At 58.2% G+C, this 23,519-nt stretch overlaps 1 protein-coding gene across 1 annotated transcript; it reads left to right on the plus strand.

Annotated features, from left to right (window-relative positions):
- The first annotated feature begins 5,675 nt into the window (after positions 1-5,675).
- Positions 5,676-21,614, plus strand: EFHD2 (EF-hand domain family member D2). The gene is made up of 4 exons (XM_004741428.2): positions 5,676-6,078; positions 17,635-17,782; positions 18,629-18,763; positions 19,848-21,614. Exons 1-4 carry the CDS (start codon positions 5,771-5,773, stop codon positions 19,977-19,979), a joined length of 723 nt encoding a protein of 240 aa, XP_004741485.2. The 5' UTR covers positions 5,676-5,770; the 3' UTR covers positions 19,980-21,614.
- The last annotated feature ends 1,905 nt before the right edge of the window (positions 21,615-23,519 follow it).

A 23,519-nucleotide genomic window follows, 5' to 3' on the forward strand; every position in this document is an offset into this window, starting at 1 on the left:
GCTAAACAAAATCTTTAAGGGAAAGGTGTCAATGGGCCAGATTTGCTAGTCTCTCTGTTCAACGCTCACCGACACCAGATTATTAAGATCTGTACGGCTATTGCCTGCCACCTGGCTCCCAGGAAGTCACACCATCATCATCACCATCACGGAAAGCATTTTGAGCTTTGCTATGCACCACACACAACACTAAACACTTTACACAAATTTTCTCCTTTTATCGTCTCAAGGACCGTGGGAGGAGATATATCCTGTCATTTTACAGACAGAACAAGGGAGGCTAGAAGGGTCAAGTAACTTACCGAAGGTCACCTCACTGGGATTTTCAATCCCAGTTCCTAAAGGCAAAACCACATCACCTTTCGCCACCAGTACCCTGCAGCTAGATAGAAAGGAGTTTTGCTGGTGAGGCCAGAAAGCCTGCCTTCTGCAGGACCGAAACTGAAAGAACCACATGTTCAGGACACAGCCCTTGCTCCAGGCGTCTGGGTTTCCCGGCCCCTTCTTGAGAGACTCCCCTGCTTCCCTCAGTTGATATGTTAGGTCTGGTGTCCCTGCCCTAACTACTGTGCTCTCTCTCTCTCTCTCTCTCTCTCTCGCTCTCTCGCTCTCAGTTGCCGTTGCCAGCTTTCCTCTGCACGGTGCTAACTTCACAATTCCCCTCCCCAGTTTCCCAAATCCTCGGTGTCCCTGCAGTGGTCCCACGCTGTGCTGATCGGTCCCTTCCAATTTGTTTCTTCCACCTTGTCTGCTGAGCAGAGACCCGCTAAATGACCTCCAAGCCACACTGATGCCCAAGAACCAGCAGGTCGCCTGGCCCCAATTCCTATCTGATACCGCTGATGCTGTCCTCAGCAGAGTAGGGGACAGACACTCGAGAGCCTTGTTTTTAAGAGCTCCTGTTAACTTCTGTGTTGAGTCATGTCGGTGCAAAGAGGTGTCATTTTAGCAGCTTCTCTTTCTTGGCAGTGACCTTGAGACCTAAAAATGGGCCACCAGATGCTCGAGAGGGGCCACTGAGAAAATACCTAGTCCATCCCGAGCCCTTGGGCAGCGCAGACCATCATGCATTCATTCCACAAGGATTTCTCCAGCAGTACCTTGGACCCTGGACGACCCTGGGTACTAAGGAGCCAAAGTGGACCCGGACAGACAGGTCCTTTCCTCCAGGAAGTTGTCTCAGGAGTAGGAAGGGGAAAAGGGGTTTTCGATATTTTATGAAGAGCTTCACTGGGTTGTAGTAAGTGCTGAGTCCCAGCGTTGGTAGTAAGTGCTACAGACTAGCTATGACAGCTGTCCTTTCTCTGTCCCCCAGCATGGGGTCCAGCAAATCTCAAACTGGCTAGTGCTGCTCCTCCCGCCCCTCCGTCTTAGCCCTTGACCAGAAGAAGTCCAGGACCAGAGCCCCATTCCCAAAATACGTGATAAATACATCTTGGCTGCCTGGATGCAGATTCACAAAGTTTTCACCAAAGTAGGACGAAAGTCAAAATCAGCAGCCCATACAATTACCATCTTTGAGAAGGGTCCAGGAGGACACTAGGCTTGCAGCATTGCCAGAGTATAAGCCACAAAACACACACGCATATTTTGAGAGTTTGAAATAGGGTTAACACGAAGGCCTGTCCGGTGTTCAAGGTGGACACTGAACGGCCTGGGGTTTCACAGAAGCAGGAAACCTGTTCCGTTTGTTTGTGTGTTTTTTCCCAGCCTGCGCAGCTGGGCATCCGTAACTATTCTGAAAGACGATCTTGGTTTTCAAATAGATCGATCACATCCGAGATAACCACAAAAAGAAAGCTCTACAGATAGACAGGTTGGGTCCTAATGACCTACAAATGGGTCTACCCACAGCTGGTGTCCGATGCCCCTGTCCTCCGCAGCCCCGGGAGCACCTGTTTCAAATGCCCTCCCAGTCCCGACCCCACAGTGTGTCCTGTATACAGCTTCCAGACTTTGTAGGAGGCAAGAAAGACCCTGAGACCAACCAGGCTGTGACCCGATTCCCTGCTCTCACTCCTCCCAATCACTCAAATGAGTATTTGGGCTGTTCCTGAACCTTGACCTCAGTGTATCTTTCTCAATCCATCAAGGGTTTCCTGATGCTTTTGGAGCGTTTGTGATGATTAATTAGTACGCAGGTATTTATAAAGTGCTAAGTGAGTGGTGCGGTTTATGAGTCAACGTTATCTCTGACAGCCTCCCTAATTCCTCCCCAGCATCTCAGGCTTCAGGGACCACCCAGCTCTGCGAGGCTCTGGAATGCCTCTCCTTGTCCACTCCATACTGGCCCCACAAACCCAAAAGGTCCTCCCAACCCTTTCCCATTTCTCCCCCACTCTTCTTCCAAGTGCTGTTGTTTTTCTTAATATTACTGGGCCCCTCCCTGAGAGATAGTTACACAAGTCTCTGTGGGAGGAAGAAGAGAAACATAAGTCAATGGTGACTAAGTCTGCCTCACTCCCTTGCCGCTGGAATATTGTCAGAGTTGGCTCTGGCTCACCATGCCTCTGTAAAAATCCTTTGCGGAGGGTGTGATTTTTCCTGAAGATCATTCTTTCCACATGACCAAATGCTGTAATATGTAACCAGTCCAGACTGTTTCCTTCTGCCCAAATCTATGCTTGGGGCACAGTATTCAGGGTCATTCAGAAATGATTCTCCCTGGGGCACCTGGGTGGCTCAGCAGGTTAAAGCCTCTGTCTTGGGCTCAGGTCATGATCTCAAGGTCCTGGGTTAGAGCCCCACATGGGGCTCTCTGCTCAGCAGGGAGCCTGCTTCCTCCTCTCTCTCTGCCTGCTGCTCTGCCTACTTGTGATCTCTGTCTGTCAAATAAATAAATAAAATCTTTAAAAAAAAAAAAAAGAAAGAAATGTTAAGTGTTCCTCTTGAAAAAAAAAAAGAAAGAAAGAAAAAAGAAAGAATTCCCCCTAACAAACAGGCAACTGTTCCTGGCAACTGTTCCTGGAAGGTTCACCATCAGGGCTCATGGGCTATCCCCGCCTCTCCTCCTCCCCTGCTTCACTTCTGAATAGGTTCCTTTCCTCAAGTCCAGCAGCCAGGAACAAGTTCAAGTAAAAGACAGCCCCCGCTATGCATCTCAGGGGTTAGCAGATCGACAGCTATGTCTACAGGCAGGGCCCAGAAATAGAGGCAGAGAACGGAGCGTCATGGGCTCTCATCCTGTCTTAAACCCCAAGAACCTGTGAGAAAATCAGCCCAAGAAGTGTTAAAAGGGCTCACCCATGAGGGCAGCATTTCCTGAGCTCTGCCTGAGTATAACCCAGCAACAAGAATTGGGCAATCTGTTCCCCTTCTAGAAGATGCAATAGGTGTGTTGCCTGGGTGGCTCAGTTGGTTAAGTGTTGGCCTTAAGCATCAGCCTTCAGCTCAATTCATGATCCCTGGGGTCCCGGGATCCAGTCCCATGTTGGGCTCCCTGCTCAGCAGGGACCCTGCTTCTCCCCATGCTTATGCTCTCTCTCTTTCTCCAATAAAATAAATAAAATCTTAAAAAAAAAAAATAAGACGCAATAGGTGAACCAGGATTCCCCAACTGTGTCATGGAACCTCCCCAGCCTCCTGAGTGCTGTGCCTGCATCAGCCAAAGGGGTAAGTAACCGGGGAGTTTGATAGACACAGCCCACCTGAATAATGCAAACCAAAACCGTATCTGGTTTTCACATATATGGAAAGTTGTTTTTTAAGAAGGCAAACCCCCACATAATCTCATTACTATTAAAAGTTTGCTCCCACATCAAGGAGATCCAAAACATAATGAAGGCAGCTCTATTTCACGCAGGCACATTCTAAATCGTAGGTTGGGGCAGGTTGAGGTTCACCAGATCTTTAAAAGTAGGACAAGCCAACTCCATGCTCAGCGTGGGGCCCGATGCAGGGTTCAATCCCATGACTCCAAGATCATGACCTCAGCCGAAATCAAGTGTGGGGAGCTGCACCAACTGAGCCACCCAGACATCCCTGGCAGACAGAATTTTTAAAGTTTCCATCTATACCCCATTCCTAGTCTTTTGCATTCAATAAAAAAAAACAGACTATTTTACTTCTCTTGGGTCCTTCAAGACCACATATGCGTGATACAGACACCAGCCTTTTGCAACTAGCTGAACCAAACTGCCCAAGACAAACAGAAACTTAATTCTGAGGTTAAAAAAAAAAAATCATGCCATTTAAGCCGAACATCTTTATTAGACTCAAAAACACTCTCAAAAATAAGTTAACGAAAACATCACATTTTCCGAAACCTAAAGTGGTTTTTTTTCCCCCTCCATTTCATTCCTTTTAAAATACGTTTTAAATTAATTTAACAATTTTCTTGAACTATAGCAAACGGACAAATACCAATGAGGATCCTGCTCTATGCAAATCAGTCTGTAACAGCTTGCTGGCTTTACATTCTCAAGCGCTCTCTGCCTCAGACCAAGGGATTTTAAGCCCAGCATCCGCCTTTTCTCTGCAAGAACGGGTGAGAGCAGTTTCTGCATTAGAGCCTCAGCATTGTCCTAACATTTTAGAGAATAAGCACAAAGCACAGTCCTCCGTCTGGATTAGAGACTCAAACTTCAGGAAGCAGTTAAAATGCAGGGTGCTTGTTAAAATGCAGGTTTCTGAGGCCCATGCAGAGATCTGGGTGCTCTCTGGGTGCTTGTTAAAATGCAGGTTTCTGAGGCCCATGCAGAGATCTGTCTGGATGCGGGCCTGGGAATCTGTATTATCCGCCAGCCCTCCTCCTCCCCAACAGTGGTTGTGATATTGGAGGTCCACAGCTTTGCAGTGTAAAGGTGAAACACCAGACCACAGAGAGAAACCCTCTCGGGCCTCTTCCCGAAGCCGGATTCCATGGGGCCTTGGAAAGGATCTCTCTCCCCTGGGGCCCTCGCCGAAATGACAGCATCAAAGCTCCCTGCCAGTTCCCCTAAGGCAGAGTCTCAGGGGACAGCCGTGGCCCAGCAGCTATTCTGCCAAGTCATTCATATGATGCGCTGGCCCAGGGGTGAGGACAAGCCCCTTCCCCACTTCAGCTCTTCCCGTATCCGAACCGAGATCGGTCCGAGCTGAGGCCCCGCCCCATCTCCCTCGCAACCGCAGGTCCAGCCCTTTCCAAAAGCTGCTGCGGCTTCAGCCGCAGTGAGATCTAAACAGGGGGGCGGGGGGCGGGTGCCGCTCACCGGATCCACCTTCATACCCCTGCAACCCTCATTGAGAAGGCCGGTGAACATCGAGTCGTCTCCATGGCAACCGACAGGTTGTCACAGACTCAGGATTACGACTCCTCGGCGTGGGGATTCCAGAGAAGAGGTTGGAGGCGGCGTCCCTCGGATGCCCTGACCCACACCCAAACTGAAGGGATGGATCCCCTTGCTTCCCGCCCGGGTCCCCGACCCCTAGCCCGACCTCTGCCGCTCAGCGGCCACAGCGAGCACGGAGGAGGGGTTGGATTTTTAACGGGGCCCCCCAGCCCTACGGCGGGGGGTGGCGGCGTGGTGGGCGCCTCCCACCCGCGCCCTAGAGCGGGAGCGGCGGAACCCCAGGGCTCCCCGGCCGCGCGGGGCGGGCACCCGCACGGGCGCGGGGGCGGAGACGGGCAGTGGGCGGGCCCCGCGCCGGGCCTAAGCCCCACCCCCGGGGGCGGTGCCTGGCGCCGGGGAGTGTCAGGAAGAGGAAGAGCGCGGCCAGAGGCGGGCGGTGCGGGCGGTGCGGGCGCGCGGCGAGCAGGGGCCGAGCCCAGGCGAGCGCCGCGCGGGCCACCATGGCCACGGACGAGCTGGCCAGCAAGCTGAACCGGCGGCTGCAGATCGAGGACGAGGGCGGCGCCGAGGCCCTGGAGCAGCCCGGGCTGAACGGGGCGGCGGCGGCGGCGGCCGGGGCGCCCGACGAGGCGGCCGAGGCGCTGGGCAGCGCGGACTGCGAGCTGAGCGCCAAGCTGCTGCGGCGCGCCGACCTCAACCAGGGCATCGGCGAGCCCCAGTCGCCCAGCCGCCGCGTCTTCAACCCCTACACCGAGTTCAAGGAGTTCTCCAGGAAGCAGATCAAGGACATGGAGAAGATGTTCAAGCAGTGAGTGCCCGCCCGACCCGGCCCCCCACCCACCCCGCGCGCCGGCCTCGGGCCCCGAACCCCCGAACCTCCGAACCCCGCGCCGCCCGGGACCCCTGCCGCCAGCCGTGCGCCCCTGAACCCCCACACACCAAGGGGGTGGGCGACCCCGCGGCCCCTTTCATTTAATCACGAGGCTTGAGGACCTTCTCCCCACCACGCGTGTGAGTCTTGCAACCCCGAGACCCTGACACAAGACCCCACCTCACGGTGACGGGCCCCCCCGCCCCCGTACACCGTACGCGCGCACTCTCGGTGTGGAGGACCGCGCGGCCCCTCCAGGTAACCCCGAGGCCCCTCGAGCCCCCACTACCACCATACACATGAGTCTGAAGATTCCGGGGCTCTGGCCTCGGATCCCTGTGTTAGTGAAGCTTCCCCCACCACCCACCAGACACCCACGCACCCTGAGATTTGAGGACCCCGGGGCCTCCCTTTCCCTCTCCCTAGCTACTCGAATTCCCCACCCCCACCCAAACACCCTGATCATAAACATCCACACACACACCCCCAGCGCCTCAACAAAGGTTACCATTCCCTGTACCCTATGCTGTACCCATTCTTTTTATTAGGATCCTTTCATTTCCTCTGCTTATCTCACATTCCCCTCAACATAGGTTCTGGGCAAAGACCCCCCCCCTTCCCCTTCAGTTATAAAGCATCTGCTAGCAAACTGTGGTCAAAGACCCTCCAGACCCTGCCACCCCTACCCCTACCCCTACCCACTCTGCTAGCCAGGTCCCCAATCCTTGACCCTCAGGTGGTCTCCTTAGGGAGAGATCCCTCTACCCTGCCCCCCACCCCGCAGGTATATACCACCCATCGCCCCTTCAGGGCTCCCCTTCTCCCTCCACACACTGTTCCTCCCTCCTCTTGCCCTAACCCCCCCCCCACCCCGTGCCAGTAGATTTGCAGTCCCTGCCGACCCGCACCATGTGCCCCCTTTCCTCCCACACGGGATTCCGACACCCCACACCTCCCTGTCTGATCTGCCTGGTTGCTCTCACCCCTACCTTTTCCTCTGTGCAATTCCATATACTGTGTCTTAGCAGGTTGGACAGACACCCCCAGGCCTGTGGCTCAGCCCTCCCCACCCACCCTTACCAAAAACCTTTAAAATCTCTGTGATGGGGACTAAATGGTCCCCTTCAGATCCATCCCTGAGTCCAAGTTGTGACTGCGATGGACAACCAAACTCTTCACAACCACGGTTGTGCAGGGGGCAGGCTGGGGGGTGGGGTGTTAAAGCTCACAGCCCCCTTCCCTGTGGTACCCCTCCCCACCTCTTGTTGCCCATGCCCTTGCCCCTGGCCCCTGAAGGGGGAACAGCCCAGGGGTGTGGTCTGAGTGGAGAGGTGCTGACCCACCTTGGCTGAGGCACGAGGACAGGGCGGGATGGGGCTGTGTACCCAAGCAACAATCAGGAAGCCCAGGAAGGGGGTGTTTTGCAACCCCACAGCTTGAGAAAGGCTTTTCCCCACTTCTTGTCACTGCTGCTTCTGCCTGCGGCCCCCACACAGGGGAAGAAGGTTTTGTTTCCCAGACCTGGACGGCTGGGAGCCCCATACTTTTCCAAGGGTCAGCCTGGGGGGAAACTGAGTCCTTAACCCTCCTCTGCGCCACTGTGTGGAAGTCCCTAGGCCCTGAGGAGCCTGCCTCTTTGGCTCCAGGGTCTTTGTTGGGAGTTGTAAAGTTTCTTTCCCCACCAAAGACTGTCACCCTTGGGAGAGCAGGATTTCTAGGATTCCAGCCCAGACTGATGGGAAATGGAAAGCTTCTTGAGCCCAGGGCTAGGTAGAGACAGCTTCACCATCTGGAACTTCCTTGTAGAGTCTGCCCTTCCCCCCCCACACACACCCTGGAGTGGGGGAGGCAATGCCGGGGAGATTGTTCAAATGCATCAGTGATTGATAGAGTCCAGGCACTGATGATATCTAATCTAGGTGCTAAGGAGCTCCTGGATTCCACCCAGCATCCCTATGACGGAGAACTCTCACCATCACCATTGTACAGTTAGGCGGTCTGGGCACAGAGAGGTTAAATTTAACCCTCCAAGACCACATAGCTAGGAAACCATGGAGCCGGGATCTGAATTCAGGTCTGTGACTCCAAAAGCCGTCACACTTGCTTCCACGTGGGAAGACGCACTCGTTCAACACCCCCTTCTGTGTTCACGGCTGATTTCCCACCTCACAGACCCGCCAGTGGCCTGTGTCTTTCTGCCAGAATCCTCTTTCTCCTGGGCTTCCGCGGCATTGCTACACCCAGCCAAAACAACAACAACAACAAAAAACGATAGAGCTGTTTGGGAGAATGCAGGCACCCCGAGTGAGTAGGGACTTGGGGGGCCGCAGCTTGATCAGAAGAGGCGTGTGACCAGAGGAATGGCCTGGAAGCTGCATTTGCGGGAACATTCACCTTCTAGGGAGGCTGTTTGGGGTGTTGGTTTGACAGGGTTTACTCTGGTGAAGTTTGGGGGGAGCCGAACCCCTTCGGACACCCCTGCGGGCCACCTCTTGGCACCACAGCGGCTGCTGCCTTGGAAGGGGTGGCGTAGGGGGCAGGAAGGAGCCGGGGAGCTGGACTTCTAGGGAAGGAAGTGCCGCCTGCCGGGGCCCTGGCGAGGACAGAAAGGGGCAGGTTTTGTATTCAAGGAAATAAGGCTTCACTGTGCCAGCCAAGCCGAACCCAGCCGAGCCCCGGCTGCGAACAGCCAACACACAGCCTCTTGGGAGGACAAAACCCTGTTCTGCTTCTGCTGTCCTAATGGGGCCGCCACCTCCTGGGTCCAAGCGGGGCCCTGCTGACGGACTTCCACCCAGGGCTCCAGGGCTCCGTCTCCCGCAGGGAGGAGGGGCGCCCAGCCCTCCGGGAAGCCATTCCCCCCAGCAGAGCACAAGAGATAGGGAGGGCCGAGGGAGCTGGCCTGCCTTGGAAGGCAGGAGCTACAAAGCCTGCCCCTCAGTCCTGCCTCTGCCCCTGAATTATTTAGTAATTAATTCCCATCTATAAAATGAGCAGGTTGTACTTAGGAATGGCTGCCTTGTTTCCGAGGGGTCCTGAACCCTTGGGCATGACAGGCTGCCTTCCAGGGTCTTCTGGCTCATCCGTTCAGTGTCCGTCCGCGGATCCGTCCTGAGGAGGGAGGTGGAAGGAAAATCAAGGGGATTGAGGGAGGCAAGACAGGCCGCCCGCCGTCCCTGACCTCGGCGTCAGACGCGCCCCTTCCAGCCGGGAGAGACCTCCAGCCCGTCTCCCCATCTTACAGAGAAGGCAACTGAGACCCAGAAAGGTGTGGTGACTTGCTTGGGGTCACCGGGAAGTTTTCAGTGGCCGAACCAGAGCGCCTTTGTCTGTACGACTGATCAGGCAGGGCTTGGGCAGGGGGGGCGGCACTCATAGAGCTCAGACTTCGTGCCCAGCATTTGGAGGCCTGGCCCCCGCGGAACCTCAGCCCTCCCTCCCCAGGCTGCCTCAGGCGGCCCCAGCACTTCTGACTCCTCCCCCCACCTCTCTCGGCCCATCCATTCAGGGCTCTCTCTAGAACCTTCCAGCCAAAGGGGGAATGGTGTGACCCCACAGAGCCTCAAGGGGGCCCAACTCTGGGCTGGCAGCCGCGTGTGTGAGGCTTTGTAGGGTTTTGTAAGTCGAGACCTGCCCAAGAGGTCAGCAGCCACGTAATTCTGAACCTGCCGGGGAATCTGAGGAAGATGCCCTAGTTCCCTGCTTGGCCGGCTGAGGCCTCAGACACGGCATCTCATGACCCCGTGCGTCAGAGCGGCAGGCTTCCTTCTCCTTCTGGACGCCTCTGCCCTCCCTTCTTCTCCATTCGCTCCTCCTCCGCCGTGTCTCCCCAGACCCTGTCCCTCTGCAGCTCCCCCAGCATCCTTCTTGGAAGACAGGAGGACACAGTAGTTACGAGCAGGGCCTTTGGAGTCTGTGGGTTTGAATCCCAAGGCCCTTAAACCTTCTGGGCCTCAGTTCCTCACCCCAAAACAGGCAGAGTTACAGCACCCAGCTCACAGGGCTGCTGTGAGGTACTTAACTGAGTACTCAGCACGAAGCGAGCCCTGGGAAGCTTCCGTCCCCTCATCCCCTGGCCTACTCCGCCAAAGCCCCTGGCTGCCTCCACTTACCCCCTAGGGAGCTGCCCGGCTGGCGAAAACCTCATGCTTTGGGTTCAACTGTTGGGGGACCCAGCATGAGAAACCCCCTTTTTTCCTGCTGAACGGCACTCCGATTGGCAGCTATATATGGCTCTGATCAGTAACAAAAATGGGGAAACGAATTCGTTATCACTTAATTACGTGGAAGGCAGGTGGCAAGGAAAAAGGAAAGAGCAAGCGACAGCTTCCCGGGGTGATTCCAGACAGGGACCCCAGCACCCAGCCGCCGCGCGGCAGCCGGGAGACCCCAGGGTAGGGGGCTCAGCTTTGCGGCCTCACCCTGGGCTGAAGACCTTCCCTGGTAAAGGTCTGAGGGTTCATTGTAAAGAGTCCTGGACCTTGGCAAAGAGTCCACCATCATGTCCAGCCCGTGGGCTGTTAAAAACATAGAAGCTTTTGAAAAACATAAAATCCATCCATATAATCATTCACCCGACACATACTAAGTTTCTGCTGTGGGCAAGTTCTAGAGAATCAAGGGAAGAAGAAAGTTCCCGCCCTCAGGAAGCTTAAAGTCTCATGAAAAGCAGTGGCATAGAGGGGTCTCTGGGGGTAGAGGGGATGGGCCCATGCAGCTAGAAATGGAAACTTCCATTCCTTTATCGCCGCCGTGAGGACCCAGGGCGCTCATGAGGGTCCCGCGCTCAGACACCCTCCTCCACCGGCCCCTGCCCCCACGCCCTCGCTTCATTTCCTGGAACCCCCAGGTCTAGTTGACCACAACAGCGCAGTGAGGTGGGTAAATCCTCACCCCCATTGGCCAGATGAAGAAACTGAGGCTCGAGGAGATTGAGTCATGTCCGAAGGTTATAATAAGCGGCAGGATTAGAGGCAGGTTGGCCCGCAGGGAGCTCCAGAGGCCGAGAGAGGACAGAGTTTATGGATGGGGGACTTGGGGAAGGGGGGCTCTCAGAGCCTCAGGAGGGGAAGCCTTCTCGGAGGGCAGAGAGGTTGGGTCCCTCCACCTGCAGCAGCCAGGAGCCTGGCTTTCTGGGGAGATGCCACACCCCTGGGGAGGGAGGATTTCCCCAAACTCAGTGCTGCCCTTCTGCTCTTTCTACTTCCCTTCTGATTCTGAGTCACCTCTCCCCTCCCCTCCGCCCCCCTGCCTGGGGACTTTTGGTTCCCCTTTGGCTTTGCACCTTCCTGCCTTCTCCTCCGGTCTGGACCCTCTGGGTCTGAGGCCTGGCTTCAAGCGGGCCCAGCTGTGAGAGACCGGGCGCCGCCACCTCTGGGGAGGCCGTCTTGCAAGGCTGGCCTAGGCAGAGGAGGAAGGAAAGGAGGAGACAGAAGACCTCAGCAGGGACAGTCCCCACTGCCTCCAGCAGCTGAGCTCCCTCTGCCTGCTGCGCGGCCTTCTCCTTGGCTGCCTTCCGCTTTTCAAGGACGCCAGAGAAGCGAGAGTCTCAGGCCAGCGGGACGCGGCTCGAGGGGAGCCAGGCCTGGGGTTCCTGAGCTGCATGAGGACCCTCCTGTGGCCCAGACGCCGTCTGCCTCTACCCCATCCTGGGCACTTTATCTCGTACTTAATCCTTTTACAGCATGCTGTGAGCTCACCCGTCCCTCTTGTTGCAAAGGAGAACCCCGGGTCTCACAGACCTTACATGACAGGGACAGCGTGTGAACTTGGGTCTGTCTGACTCCAAGTCCCTGGCTCCCAAGGGCCCCAAAGAGGGCAGCAGCAGCGCCGGGTGCTTGTTAGAAAGGCAGCTCCACCCCGGGTCTACTGGGTCCGAATCCTCATTTTTCACACTTGTGTCCGCAGCAGCCGGCCACCCACAGCTGTCCCCCCACACTTCCTTCCGGTAAGGCAGGTTCCTTCGTCTGGGCAGTAAGGGGGGAAGATGAGGTTTAATAATAACGACTAGGTTGGACGAGACACTCCGTGAACGTTCTTGGCCATCACCGCTGTAACAATCCATATTATTAAGAGCAGGCAGGACCCCCGTTGCCAACATCACAGGCCTGGGGACATGCCCCCTGGCCTGGTGCTCAGCGTGCGGTTGAACCCAAGCTGGGGAGGTCCTGAGCCCAGACAAGCCCCCAGCAGAGTGCCATCAGCTTGGGGGGACGGGGGGCTCCCACTTGATTCTTAGACTCACTGCAAAGTTGTGGGGGAGCCGTGAGCCGCATGCACGCACACCCTCTCCATGGCTGACGGCAACAGATCCAGCGTCCGATCTGCAGATAGAACTGGAGGAAGTGGCGAGCGACTGGGCTTTCGCCACATGAGTCAGGCAGTCTGGGGGTTGGGGGGTGGGACCCGGCCCACCCCGCCCAGCCAATGGTTACAGCGCGTGTGGGGGGTGGGTGGCCACCTGCGGAGGGAGGCGGGTAGGGCCGCACCAGCGAACAAGGCCAGAATTTTTCCCTTGTCCAGAACGTTCCTACCCCAAGGGACCTGCCTTCCCAGTTCATAGGACAAAGAGTAGAGAAGCCTCGGAGCCACTGGGGGAGACAGGGGAGGGGAGGACCAGCTCTGTGAATGTCAAGTCCAAAGCCAGGGAAGGCTGGCGGGATCCTTGATCCATAAACACGACCCTCTCTAGCTGCTTCTGGACCCCCGTGGGCTGAGGGGTCAGCTGCAAAGGCCTGGGATAGGAACCCGAGGACAGAATCGGGGTCTCCATGCCTCCACCTTGCCCCTGTGCAGCAGCCATAGTAACTCATTCTGCCATCAGACTCCACAGCACGGCAGGTGGGTGGGGAGGCTCGTGCCCAAGGAACAACCTTCTAGTAGTTCCAGAGCCAACACGGGCTGCCTTAAGGGAAGCAGTGAGCCTCCTGTGCTCAGAGGTATTCCAGAAACATACAGGAAAGCTGCCTTGGGAATCTGACCTTCACGCATGGCTGAATGAGTGGCCTCCAGTATCCCTCCCAATCTGAGACTCGTACAGGGTCTGCGGGCCTTGGGACACAGCGTAGCAGTTTAGAGTGTGTGTGTGTTTCATCAGCTCTGGGTTCGGGTCCTGGCTTTGTCCTTGTCGGCTCCGGCCTCGGCCAAGTCACTTCCTCCCTGAGCCTCCCATCTCCTCAGCTGTCCTATGAGGCCATTTAGGCCTGCTCCCGAGGGTTCTTGGGAAGGCCTGATTGGGTCTACTTGGCAGAGTGTTCAGCAAAAAGTAGCCCCACAGGGTAATATTGTTACGAGACAAGGTGTTGATACCGCACGCTGTCAGGGCCCGGCTACTGCCCGGCCCCCATGACTCCTGGTTATCAGAACCAAGGGGAGGAGGAGCACCAGCTGGGTGGGACCTGCCGGGCCCAAGGGGGCAAAGGCTGCCTGGGTGGTGGCGGACTGCTCCCCTCTCGAGGCTAGATGGGAGGGACTCTGTCACCGGCATCCGGGGCGGCAGCTGCCGAGCCCTGCCTGTCGGGAACTATTCGGGGGGAGGAGGGTAGGAATGTGGGCGCAGTGCCAGGTGCAGCAGCCTCCCTCCAGTGCCGGAGAGAAGTGCTGAGCTCCCAGCCTGCGAGCTTTGTTGCCATTCCTGCCCAGTGCCATCGGCCCTCCCAGGCAGGCCCCAGGCCGGGCTCTCAACTCAGCATGCCCAAGCCCTGCAGGCTGGAGAATTCGGGACCCTCCATGGGACCGGGAAGAAGAAGGAAGCAGACAGGCAGGAAGAAGGAACGTCTCAGCTTTGGGGATCCTGCAGTCCGCCGGCTGTGTGACCCCAGGCTGGTTTGCTGCCCACTCTGGGCCACAGTTTCCATCACATAACATGAAGCAGGTAGACCAGGCTATGAGGACAGACCTTGTGCACTGATTCTCTTTTCCGGGTCCCTCTGAGCCCCTGAACCCTCAGCTCCAGCTCAGGGAGAGAGCTGATGGAGGAGAGGGGCTCCCCAGCCAGGGGCATCTCCTCTTTGGCCGGTCATCCACCTGCTGGTGGCACGGTGACCCCCCCCGCACCCCCCTTATCAGTTCCTTCCCACGAGAGGAGGGACAGAGCAATCCGGGCTGAGGCTCCTCACTTCCTCTGCCCAGCAAGAGAGTGGAAGGCTCCGTCCTGCTGTCTTTCCACCTCCCCAAGTCGGGGGGTCTTTGAATTAGGCCTAGCGGGGGAAGTAGTGGGAGCCTCAGAGGAAGGGGAGAGGCTGGGGGCAGCGACAGATCACCTCGCCCACCCCCGCCCTTGTGTTTTTTACCATTATCATTCTTATCAGCGCCATTTTTATGTTCTATGTGCGAAGTACTTAACGTAATGTCTGGCACACAGAAAGTGCTCAGTGGCCTCTATTACAATGAAATTAGCAGGCTTTAAGCACCTGTTATGTACTGAGCATTTTATGTTCATCATCTCATTTAATCTCCAATCCTAAAGGTTGCTTGCGATGTGGTGCTTCTTTATCGTTATGGCCGTTGGCGTTATTGTCTGTGGGTGCCCGTTAAGTGGGCCGGGCTCTGTGCTAGGAACTGACGTGGCTGGTCTCTTTGAACCTTTGCCTCTGTCCTGAGATGGGTCCTTTGATCTCCACGCTGTAAATGGGGACGCTGGGGTGTGTGGGGTCAGGTGACTTGACCGGAATCAGCCAGCCAGTCAAGTGGCTGATTGGGGGTTTGAGCCTCAGTCCGTCTCAGCAGACCTGATGTGGGCATAGAACCTTCAAAGTCATCTTCAGCCATGTTCCCCCTGGGGACCTGGCTGATCCAGTGCCCCAAGCCCAGGGGACATCGTAGCTGCTTGCTCCCCCGGAGCCTTGTGGGAACAGCCCTTCTCCCCCGCAGTGTCCCTCCTTTGGGGGACCCCGCTCCCACCCCAGCACCTGGCCTCTTCCTGACCTCTGTCGCCTTCCCATGGCAATTGATCTGCTGGTGTTGTGACCAGCCCCTGCATTGTCCCCCTGGGGGCCAGAGCCCGCCCGGGAGAGAGCCCAGGCCCGGTAATTGATTGACCTTTGATTGACGCAGGCAGCGGTTCAAGCCGCGCATAAAGCTGCAGCCCGGCCAGGTCCGGGAGCTGCCAGAGACCTACAAACACAGAGCCAAAGTCTCTGTCCAAGTTCGGACACTTGATCCGTGCACTTCCTCTGAAACTAAGCCACCCCCGGCTGCGGGAGAAACCCGTGCACGTGAGCAGTAAATAAAGCTGGGGCTCAGGAGAGTAGAGTGTGGGAACCCGCGGGATGGGGGTGAGTCCCTGGCCAGCGGGCCGGTGCCCTCACCCCTACCATCCTTGTTGCCTGGGGGAACGTACAGTCACACGGGGAAATAATCCGCCCAGGATTGCCGCGCACAGATGCTGTAAAGAACAAACTGCCTGGCACACAGTAGGAGCTTCATGGAGGCAGCCGGACCTCACTCTGCCACTGCTGGAGTCCGCTCCGTGTGCCGGGCCCTGGGCTAAGCACGCCCTGTGCAGGAGCTGGCTCAGTCCTCGCAGTGACCCTGCGAGAGAGTCACCGCCACACCTCGTCCGGAGGCTCAAGAGGCAGGGTCTCCCAGAACCCAGGTGGTCTGCTCCAGCCCTGTTCATTGATGACTTTCACTCCATCCAGAAAGCAGTGGGGTTTCCCGGAAGGGCAGCGCCCACATGGCTTGCCCCAGCAAGAACCGGGCCTGACACCCCACAGCCACCCAGCCCCCTTCCTAGACTCCAAAGGTAGAAGGAGGGGCCTCTGCCGTGCCCCCCACGGGGCCCCTCCGGCTTGAAGGGGAGCCTGGAGCATGGGATCGTGAGCCTGCCTGGCCCTCCGGAGGCCCAGAGCCCGCTACCACACCCTCTCACGGCGGCTCACAGCCCAGCCACAGCACTGCCCACAGGGATTTCCGGCCCATCTGCTCCTGCTCCCACCCCCCAGCCCAGCCCCATGGGGAGAAAGGCTTCAGGACCATGTTCCCTGCAGGGTTCCCAGAACCCCATCCTCCCCGTGCTGCGTCACTCCCAACCACTGACTTGTCTGTGAACTATTTATACCCCTCACGCCAACTGCTCCCGGCTCAGGGCAGACAGCTCTGTGCTGGGGCCTCACCAGGACCCCTGGAAGCAGGCTGGCTCAGAGCAGATGTGCAGGCCGGGGAGCTGGGCGTCCGCCCTCTTCCTTTACTGCTCTGTGACCTTGGGCGGGTTGCCTAACCTCTCTGAGCCTCCATTATATAAGGTTATTACAGGGATTAAATACAATAAATGATGTGAGGTTCCCAGCATAAAGACAGATTTCAAAAAAATGGTTTCTGTTCCTTGTTCAAGGTCGTGCAAGGCTTATATAGAGCTTGAGATGGGGGGAGGGAGCTGGGGAGCCCGGAGGAAGGCACAGAGACGAGGTGTGTGTTTACACAGGAGCGCCAAGAGGGCAATAGGGGTTTCTGCAGCTCAGCCCCTCTGTGTCACTCTGTGACACCAACACTCATCCAGGCAGCGTGAGGCCTGGGGCTATGCAGGCCTCTCCAGGCTCAGAAAGCCCATTTTAGCCCATTTTAGCCCTGAGAGCCCCCCCTGCCTTCCCTGCGGGAGGCAGTGTGCGCAGGTGTTGGGTTAGCCTGATAAGAGGGCGCACATCCGTCCTGATGGGACGCGGTCTGCACCAGCAGCACCTCCCCAGCGGGGACCAGGCCCCGAGGCCATCTCTGACCCAAGCTCTGACCACAAAGAGGCCAGCGAGAGGGACCTTTAGACGACAACACACACACACACATACACACACACCCACACCCTACCCCACACCCCCATGTCTGCTGGGCAGTTGGTGGTAGAAAAGGGACCCGCAATGTGCAGTCACACTTTTATCACCTAAATCATCGTTCTGGCCCTTTCCAGCCACAGAGCCATATCACCCTCCCCGGGCCCCGCCCCGCCCGTCCCACAGCAGGCACGCCCTGTAACACTGTTCCCTGAATTCACCCCAGGCCGCCTCCCAGCAAACCAGAAGTGGGCCTCCCTCCTGAGCCCCTGCCCTGTGACATGTGCTGTTTTCTGTCTCCCTCCTGGGTGGCAGCAGGAGTTGGGGAGACGCAGGGCAGGTAGGGATGCAAGGCTGGCCCTGGAGAGAACATCGGAGTCCTCGGCTGCCCCCGCCCCCAACAGCCTGTAGCCGCATGGTGTCATGAGCTCTGTCCCTGCTGGTCCCCATCCCATCCAGCCCAGGCAGGCTGTGGCTTCAGCTTCCTTACGCATCACGCTGCTCCAAAGGTTAGCACTGTTCACCGTGTCAGAGGCCACAGACCATGTGGGGAGCTCCTCATTACCAGAGGTAACCAAGCAGCAGTCACACCTCAGGACCTCACCTGGACCAGGGTCCCTTCCAGCTTCAATAGGGTGACCAGCGCCTCACAGGCCAGCCCATGGTGCTCTGACCGGTGGTGAGCTGGGAGGAGACAGGAGGTCCTCAGCCTCTGCCTTGGCTCCTCCAGATACGACGCTGGCCGGGACGGCTTCATTGACCTGATGGAGCTGAAGCTGATGATGGAGAAGCTCGGAGCCCCGCAGACCCACCTGGGCCTAAAAAACATGATCAAGGAGGTGGATGAGGACTTGGACAGCAAGCTCAGCTTCCGGGAGGTGAGTCTGCTCCCCGCAGGGGACTCGGAGGCTCCTCGAGGGAGGAGGGACATCTGTCCTTTACACGGTCAGCACTTACTGAGTGACTGCTGTATACTTGGCCCTGGGGGGCTTTTGGAAATCCAGAGGAAAGCCCTGTGCTGCTAGGATCCTGGTGTGTAGAGGGGGAGATGCCTAGACAGTGAAGGGACAGGGTGCTGTGATGTTCAGATGAGGGGACAGGGAGGGAGTGACAGGCACTGCATCTGGGAGGGGCTGGGCTCTGCACTGGGGGCCTCCGGGTCTCCGTCCTCACTCTGGAACAGGAGCCATGATCAAGCCTGTTCCTTGGAGGAGGAAATGGAGGCCCACAGCCAGCAAACAATGGTACTGGACCCCAGGCAGCCTTGGGTGAAAGACAGCGGTGGCCTCCCTGGCCAAGCTCCCCGGAAGCCTAGAGGAGGCAGGGCGGGAGAAGGGGAGTGGGGAGGAGGCATCCAGGGAGGGAGATGCGGGCCGCGGGCCGTGATGGTGTGGAGTCAGGACGTGGGCTCCGACCCCCTTCTGTCACTTGCTGCTGCTAAGATTCGGGGCAGGGCTTTTTCCTGGTCTCCGAGTCTTCCACAGTCTGTAAAATGGGCACAATCCTATACCTTGGGGACTCAGTAAATTGGCTGGGGGAACAGTGGGAACAAAGACACGAGGTCGGTTGGGGCCCTGCCTGGGAGCCAAGGGTGGGCACACGGGCCTGCAGTAGCCCCGGATCCTGGGAGAGCGGGAGATGGGTCCCCTGGCCTCCCACTGGACAGATGGGCACACCAAGGCCCCTTGTCCCTCCCTGACAACGTGCTTTTCTCCGTCCCGCAGTTCCTCCTGATTTTCCGCAAGGCGGCGGCTGGGGAGCTGCAGGAAGACAGCGGGCTGCACGTGCTCGCCCGCCTCTCCGAGATCGATGTCTCCACCGAGGGCGTCAAGGGGGCCAAGAGCTTCTTCGAGGCCAAGGTGAGGAACCCGAGGCTGTGTGGAGCCCGGGGTGGGGAGCACCCTGACCCCCCAGCTCAAGGGCAAGGGTGCCGGGGGGTAGGACAGGACCCTGAGTTAGCCCCAGGTCCATGCTCACCCTTCGTGTCCCTGCTGGGGCCACAGATCGGAGATGCGGCACTGATGCGAGGGCCGGACTGCGTGAGGTCCGGACTGCGCGAGGTCCACAGCACTCCTGGCTCTGTCCACTTCCATCCAGGCTGGGGTCCCTTCCAGCTTCCCCCTTTCTCTCCCCGGCCCACAGAACCACTACCCCCAAAGGACTAGTCCTTGAATGGGGTGCCAGAGATGGCAGGGCAGGCCCAGAAACCGGGGCAGCCCTCACCCAGAGGGAGGATGGGTCCCAGAGGCACCGACGTGCACAGCACCCTTCCAGTGCCGCACGCACTTGTTGGACGGGACACACAGAGCTCCTGGATCCTGACCTCCCAGAGCACCTGCTTTTCCTGGTTTCTCCTTCTCCGCATGTTAACTAAGAACATTGTTTCTGAAGGCCGCGTCCCTCCTCTCTCTGGGCTTCTGGGCTTGATGGGGTGTCCCAGGGTTCCTCAGTGGGACTTGTTTGCATCTGGGCTTCCCAGGACAGGAAGCACGATAGGAATAGCAACTTCCAGGGGCGCCTGGGCAGCCCAGTCTGTTAAGCGTCTGCCTTGGGCTCAGGTCATGATCTCGGGGTCCTGGGATCGAGCCCTGTGTCCTGCTCCCTGCTCAGCGGGGAGTCTGCTTCTCCCTCTCCCTCTGCTCTTCCTTCCAACTCATGCTCTCCACCCCGCAATAAATAAATAAAAGTTAAAAATTAAAATAAAGAAGCCCCCGCTTCCGGGTCTCCCACTAGGCAGCCGCTACCAAGTGTAGGTTCTAGTTTCCAATCCCTTCAACGAATCCATGAGTCAGTTACAGAGCAGCAGGCTCTGAATGGGAAACTGAGGCTCAGAGAGGTAGCAAGAGTCTGTGGGCTGGCAGGGGGCGGGGGTCCGAGAGCCCACGGTGGCGGCACAGACGCCCCTCCCGCCCTGACCCCCGTCTCCCCCACCTGCCCCTGCAGGTCCAGGCCATCAATGTGTCCAGCCGCTTCGAGGAGGAGATCAAGGCGGAGCAGGAGGAGAGGAAGAAGCAGGCGGAGGAGATGAAGCAGCGGAAGGCAGCCTTCAAGGAGCTGCAGTCCACCTTCAAGTAGCCAGGGGCTGCGGCCTGACCACTTGGCCCCGGCCCCGGCGCCCGGTGCAGCCAACGGGGGCGGGCGGACTGGAGGCCAAGTCTGAATCCTGGGCTCCGTCCGCAGGGACCCTACTGAAAACCTACCAAGTCTGTGAACGGGGCCAGCCGAGGGGCGCCCCAGGTGGCCCGGTCCCCCTGCTCCCTCCCACTCTTCCTGAGGCCGGGCCACCCGTGCCGGCTCCTCGCCCGGCCCAGCCCTCCTCCCTGGAGATTCCTGCGCGTCTCTCACCCCCGGCCGCCCCCCTTGCCTGCACCAGCGCTGCAGCTGCTCCGAGCCCGGCCCCTGGCCCTGAGGGCCTCCCTGCTCCGGGTGCCTGCCCTCCATGCCTGCCCCCCGTGCGCTCTCGTCCTCCCCGCCCGGCGGCCTGCCCTTAACCTGCGGGCCACACAGCCCCTGGGGCCCTCAAGCAGCTTCCAAGACTGGGGGAGGACGGACAGCAAGAAGGTGGCAGGCGCCAGCTCTGTAGGAGAGCGGGACGGAAGGGGCTAAGCAAAGGCACTGGGGCTCCCCATCCCCGATGACTTTTCCTCCAGCCCCGCCTCCTCTCTCTGCTGGGGGCGGGGTTGGAGAGGGGGGCTTCGGTATTGGCAGAGGGACCCAGGCCCCGGTCCCCCATGTTCACATGGAGACCCTGGCACTCTGGGGCCCGGCCAGGCAAGGCTGAGGGGCAGCTGTGCCCATCTACCTCACGGGCCCACACTCTGCCGGCCGTGCCATGGATCATGGGCAGGGAAGGCTCCGGGGGCAGAAAGGTCACTCCCCAGTCTCCCTGCAACCACCCGGGGGTCCCAGGGGCTCTGGAGAGACTAGGGTGAGGAGGAGGGATCGGCCCCTTCACGGGAAGGAAACCAGCGCCTGGTTCCATTCTCCAGGACGCATCCAAGAAGTGCTTTAAGTGGTTTGCACGGACCAGGCGGTGGGGAGCAGGGGCCTTGCTGGGCCCCTTCAAGCCATCCTTCCCCCAAGTGATGGGCACCGCCTTGTCACCAGCGACGGGACCCGTCCCGTCACACACACACCCCCCCTAGCCGAGGAAGCATGGGGACCCCAGGCCTCCCTGTGCCCATCTGAAGACGGGCGGTGGCCACGCCTGTGCCACCAGCCCAGTCCCACGCAGCTCCCAGTGTGCTCTCTTCCGTGCGTGCGTGTCCGTGTGTGTGCGCGTCTGTGTCCGCTGCCGTGTCGTGAAACTGTGCCCGTCACTCAGCCAAACAAGTGAATGGCCGTCGAGGCCACAGTTATGCAACTTTCCGTGTGTGTCATGACGTCACTGCTTTTTAAACTTGATAACTCTTTATTTTAGTAAAATGCCCCCAAGAGTCCACAAAACTCCTGTTGGATTTGCAGAGGTTTTATTTTTTTGGCCTTAGAATCTGCAGAAACTAGGAGGTACTGACCCCAGTGCGGCAGCCTTGGCCCGGATTGCGTTTGCCTTAGCGGATGTGTTTATACAGATGAATATAAAAAGCGCTTTTTCTTTGGCTTCTTGCTTTTCCCCCCTCCCTTCTCACCTTCCCCCAAAGAAAGCTACTTCTTCATTTGGTGGTACAATTATTTTTTTTAACTAAAATAAGATAAAAGTCTATATTCTTATGTGTGTGTGGTTCTTGTTGGTTGGTGGGGGAGGAGAGGGGCGGGGAGGGGGAGGCAGGGGACACGGTCACCGGGTGCTGACTTGCTCAGGTGGCTCCCCCCTCCTGCCAGAGGCCCCCGGGGGAGAGACTCTCCCTACCGGGGAGTTTGAGCGTTTGAGCGGGATGCCCACGCCCTATCACCAGGGGCTGCTCTTAGTGCTTTACATATACTTACTCAGGTAACCCTCACGACCAGCGCATAAGGGGATGCTGTTTTGTTTCCCAGAAAGGCACATGGCACATGCGCTGTGGGGAGACGGAGCCAGGTGGGGAACTGGATACAGACCCAGACCCTTACCCCGCAGCCCGTCCCCTTCCCCATCCAGTCACCCCCCCAGGCAAGTTCAGAGGAGGGCATGCCCAGGAAGTGGTACCACCACTGTGGGCATTCTAGGTGCATGCATGTGCCCAAGAGCACCCCAAGATTCTCCCCCATACAGAGGCCCCTCAAGCCTTCCCCCACCACCACGCACACAAGACAGGCTGGGGTGGTAGCACGATGAGGAAGGACCTGAGGTGCTACCTGTGTGGCATGGGACAGATCAGGCTCTTCTTGGGTCTCAATCTCCCCGTCTGTTCAAAGCGAGGGTCTCTAGGGTCTTCCCAGCCCTGCAGTTTGCAGGTTCAGGGTGCAACCTGGGTTTTGGTGCGGGGAGTATGGGATTAGGCTGGGCATCGCTGCCCCCAGGTGGACATGCGTGGTACTGCAGCAACCACTGGCTCCCTCACCTGCCAGGCGATGGGAGCACAGCTCGATGTCCTGGGAGGGTGTTTCCTGTGAAATGCCACCCCCGTGTGCTGCCCAATCCCTAAGACGTCACCATCATTAACACAGCATGCTCCATTAAGCACTGTCATTCGGTACACCTTCCCCAAGGGAAGAACACCAGAAACCCTGACATCGGAGCTCAGAGGGTCTTAGAACAAAGGGATAGAGGACGCGGGGAAGGACTAAAATTCAAGCTCTCCAGCCCCGCCTTCCAGCTGTCCCCATTCTGGATGTGGGCCTCAATCCCTCCGGACGTGAGAAACACCATCCTATGTGAGAGCTGTGACAGACAGCTGTCCCATGCCAGGAACCTCCACCACACCCACAGGTCTCAGCTGGGAGGGGGCCCTCAGCCTCGGCCTGCACGGGATCCGCACTCCAGCAGAGGCGTCAGGCTGCGGAATGGAAAGGCCCGAGTGACTCAGGCCCCAGGGGTGGGAAAGTATATAGTTCCTTGATCCCTCCCCCAGGACCCATCCTCTGGGACCCCACTGCAAAACACTGAAACCCGCAGTGAGCCCCCAGAGCTCCTGTGAACCCCCAACACTTCCATCTGGTTCTAAGGAGAAGCAGTGCCAGCCCCTCCCCGTCACCCCCGCTGGCCCCTTAGTGGCTCTCACCCAAGAAACAGCTGCCACCTGAGAGTTCTGTCCCAGCCACTAGAAACCATGAGACCCAGTCAGCGGCACCTGCCCTGTTTCTCAGGCTCTCACCACCCTCGCGCTCGCAACCTTGGCACTGCTTCTCCTAAGGACCCCCCACCCCCACCCCCAGCAGCTCAGCCTCTGCCAAGTCACCTTTGATTATTTTTCCAGGACATTCTGGCTCTGAGTGTCTGGGAGACTGTGCAGCCCAGGCCCTGGGAGGCCCCCATTCCAAGGGATGAGAATGGGGAGCCCAGCCGTCTCACACCCTCAAATCCTCTAGTTCATTGAGGACGTGGAATCTGCCGAGAAGTGAAAAGTAATCCTTTCTCATCTGCACCCCACTGAGTCCCAGGCCTTGACCCAGAACCCTCCGCTGCTGGGCCCAGCAGGGGGCTCCAGGGGTGCTGAGCGGGGTCTCACCTCTGCGGCAGGGCACATGGTCCCTGCC

This window comes from Mustela putorius, unplaced genomic scaffold (assembly GCF_011764305.1).
Source record: "Mustela putorius furo isolate JIRA1106 unplaced genomic scaffold, ASM1176430v1.1 tig00003853_pilon_pilon_pilon, whole genome shotgun sequence".
In the NCBI taxonomy this organism is placed as follows: domain Eukaryota; kingdom Metazoa; phylum Chordata; class Mammalia; order Carnivora; family Mustelidae; genus Mustela; species Mustela putorius.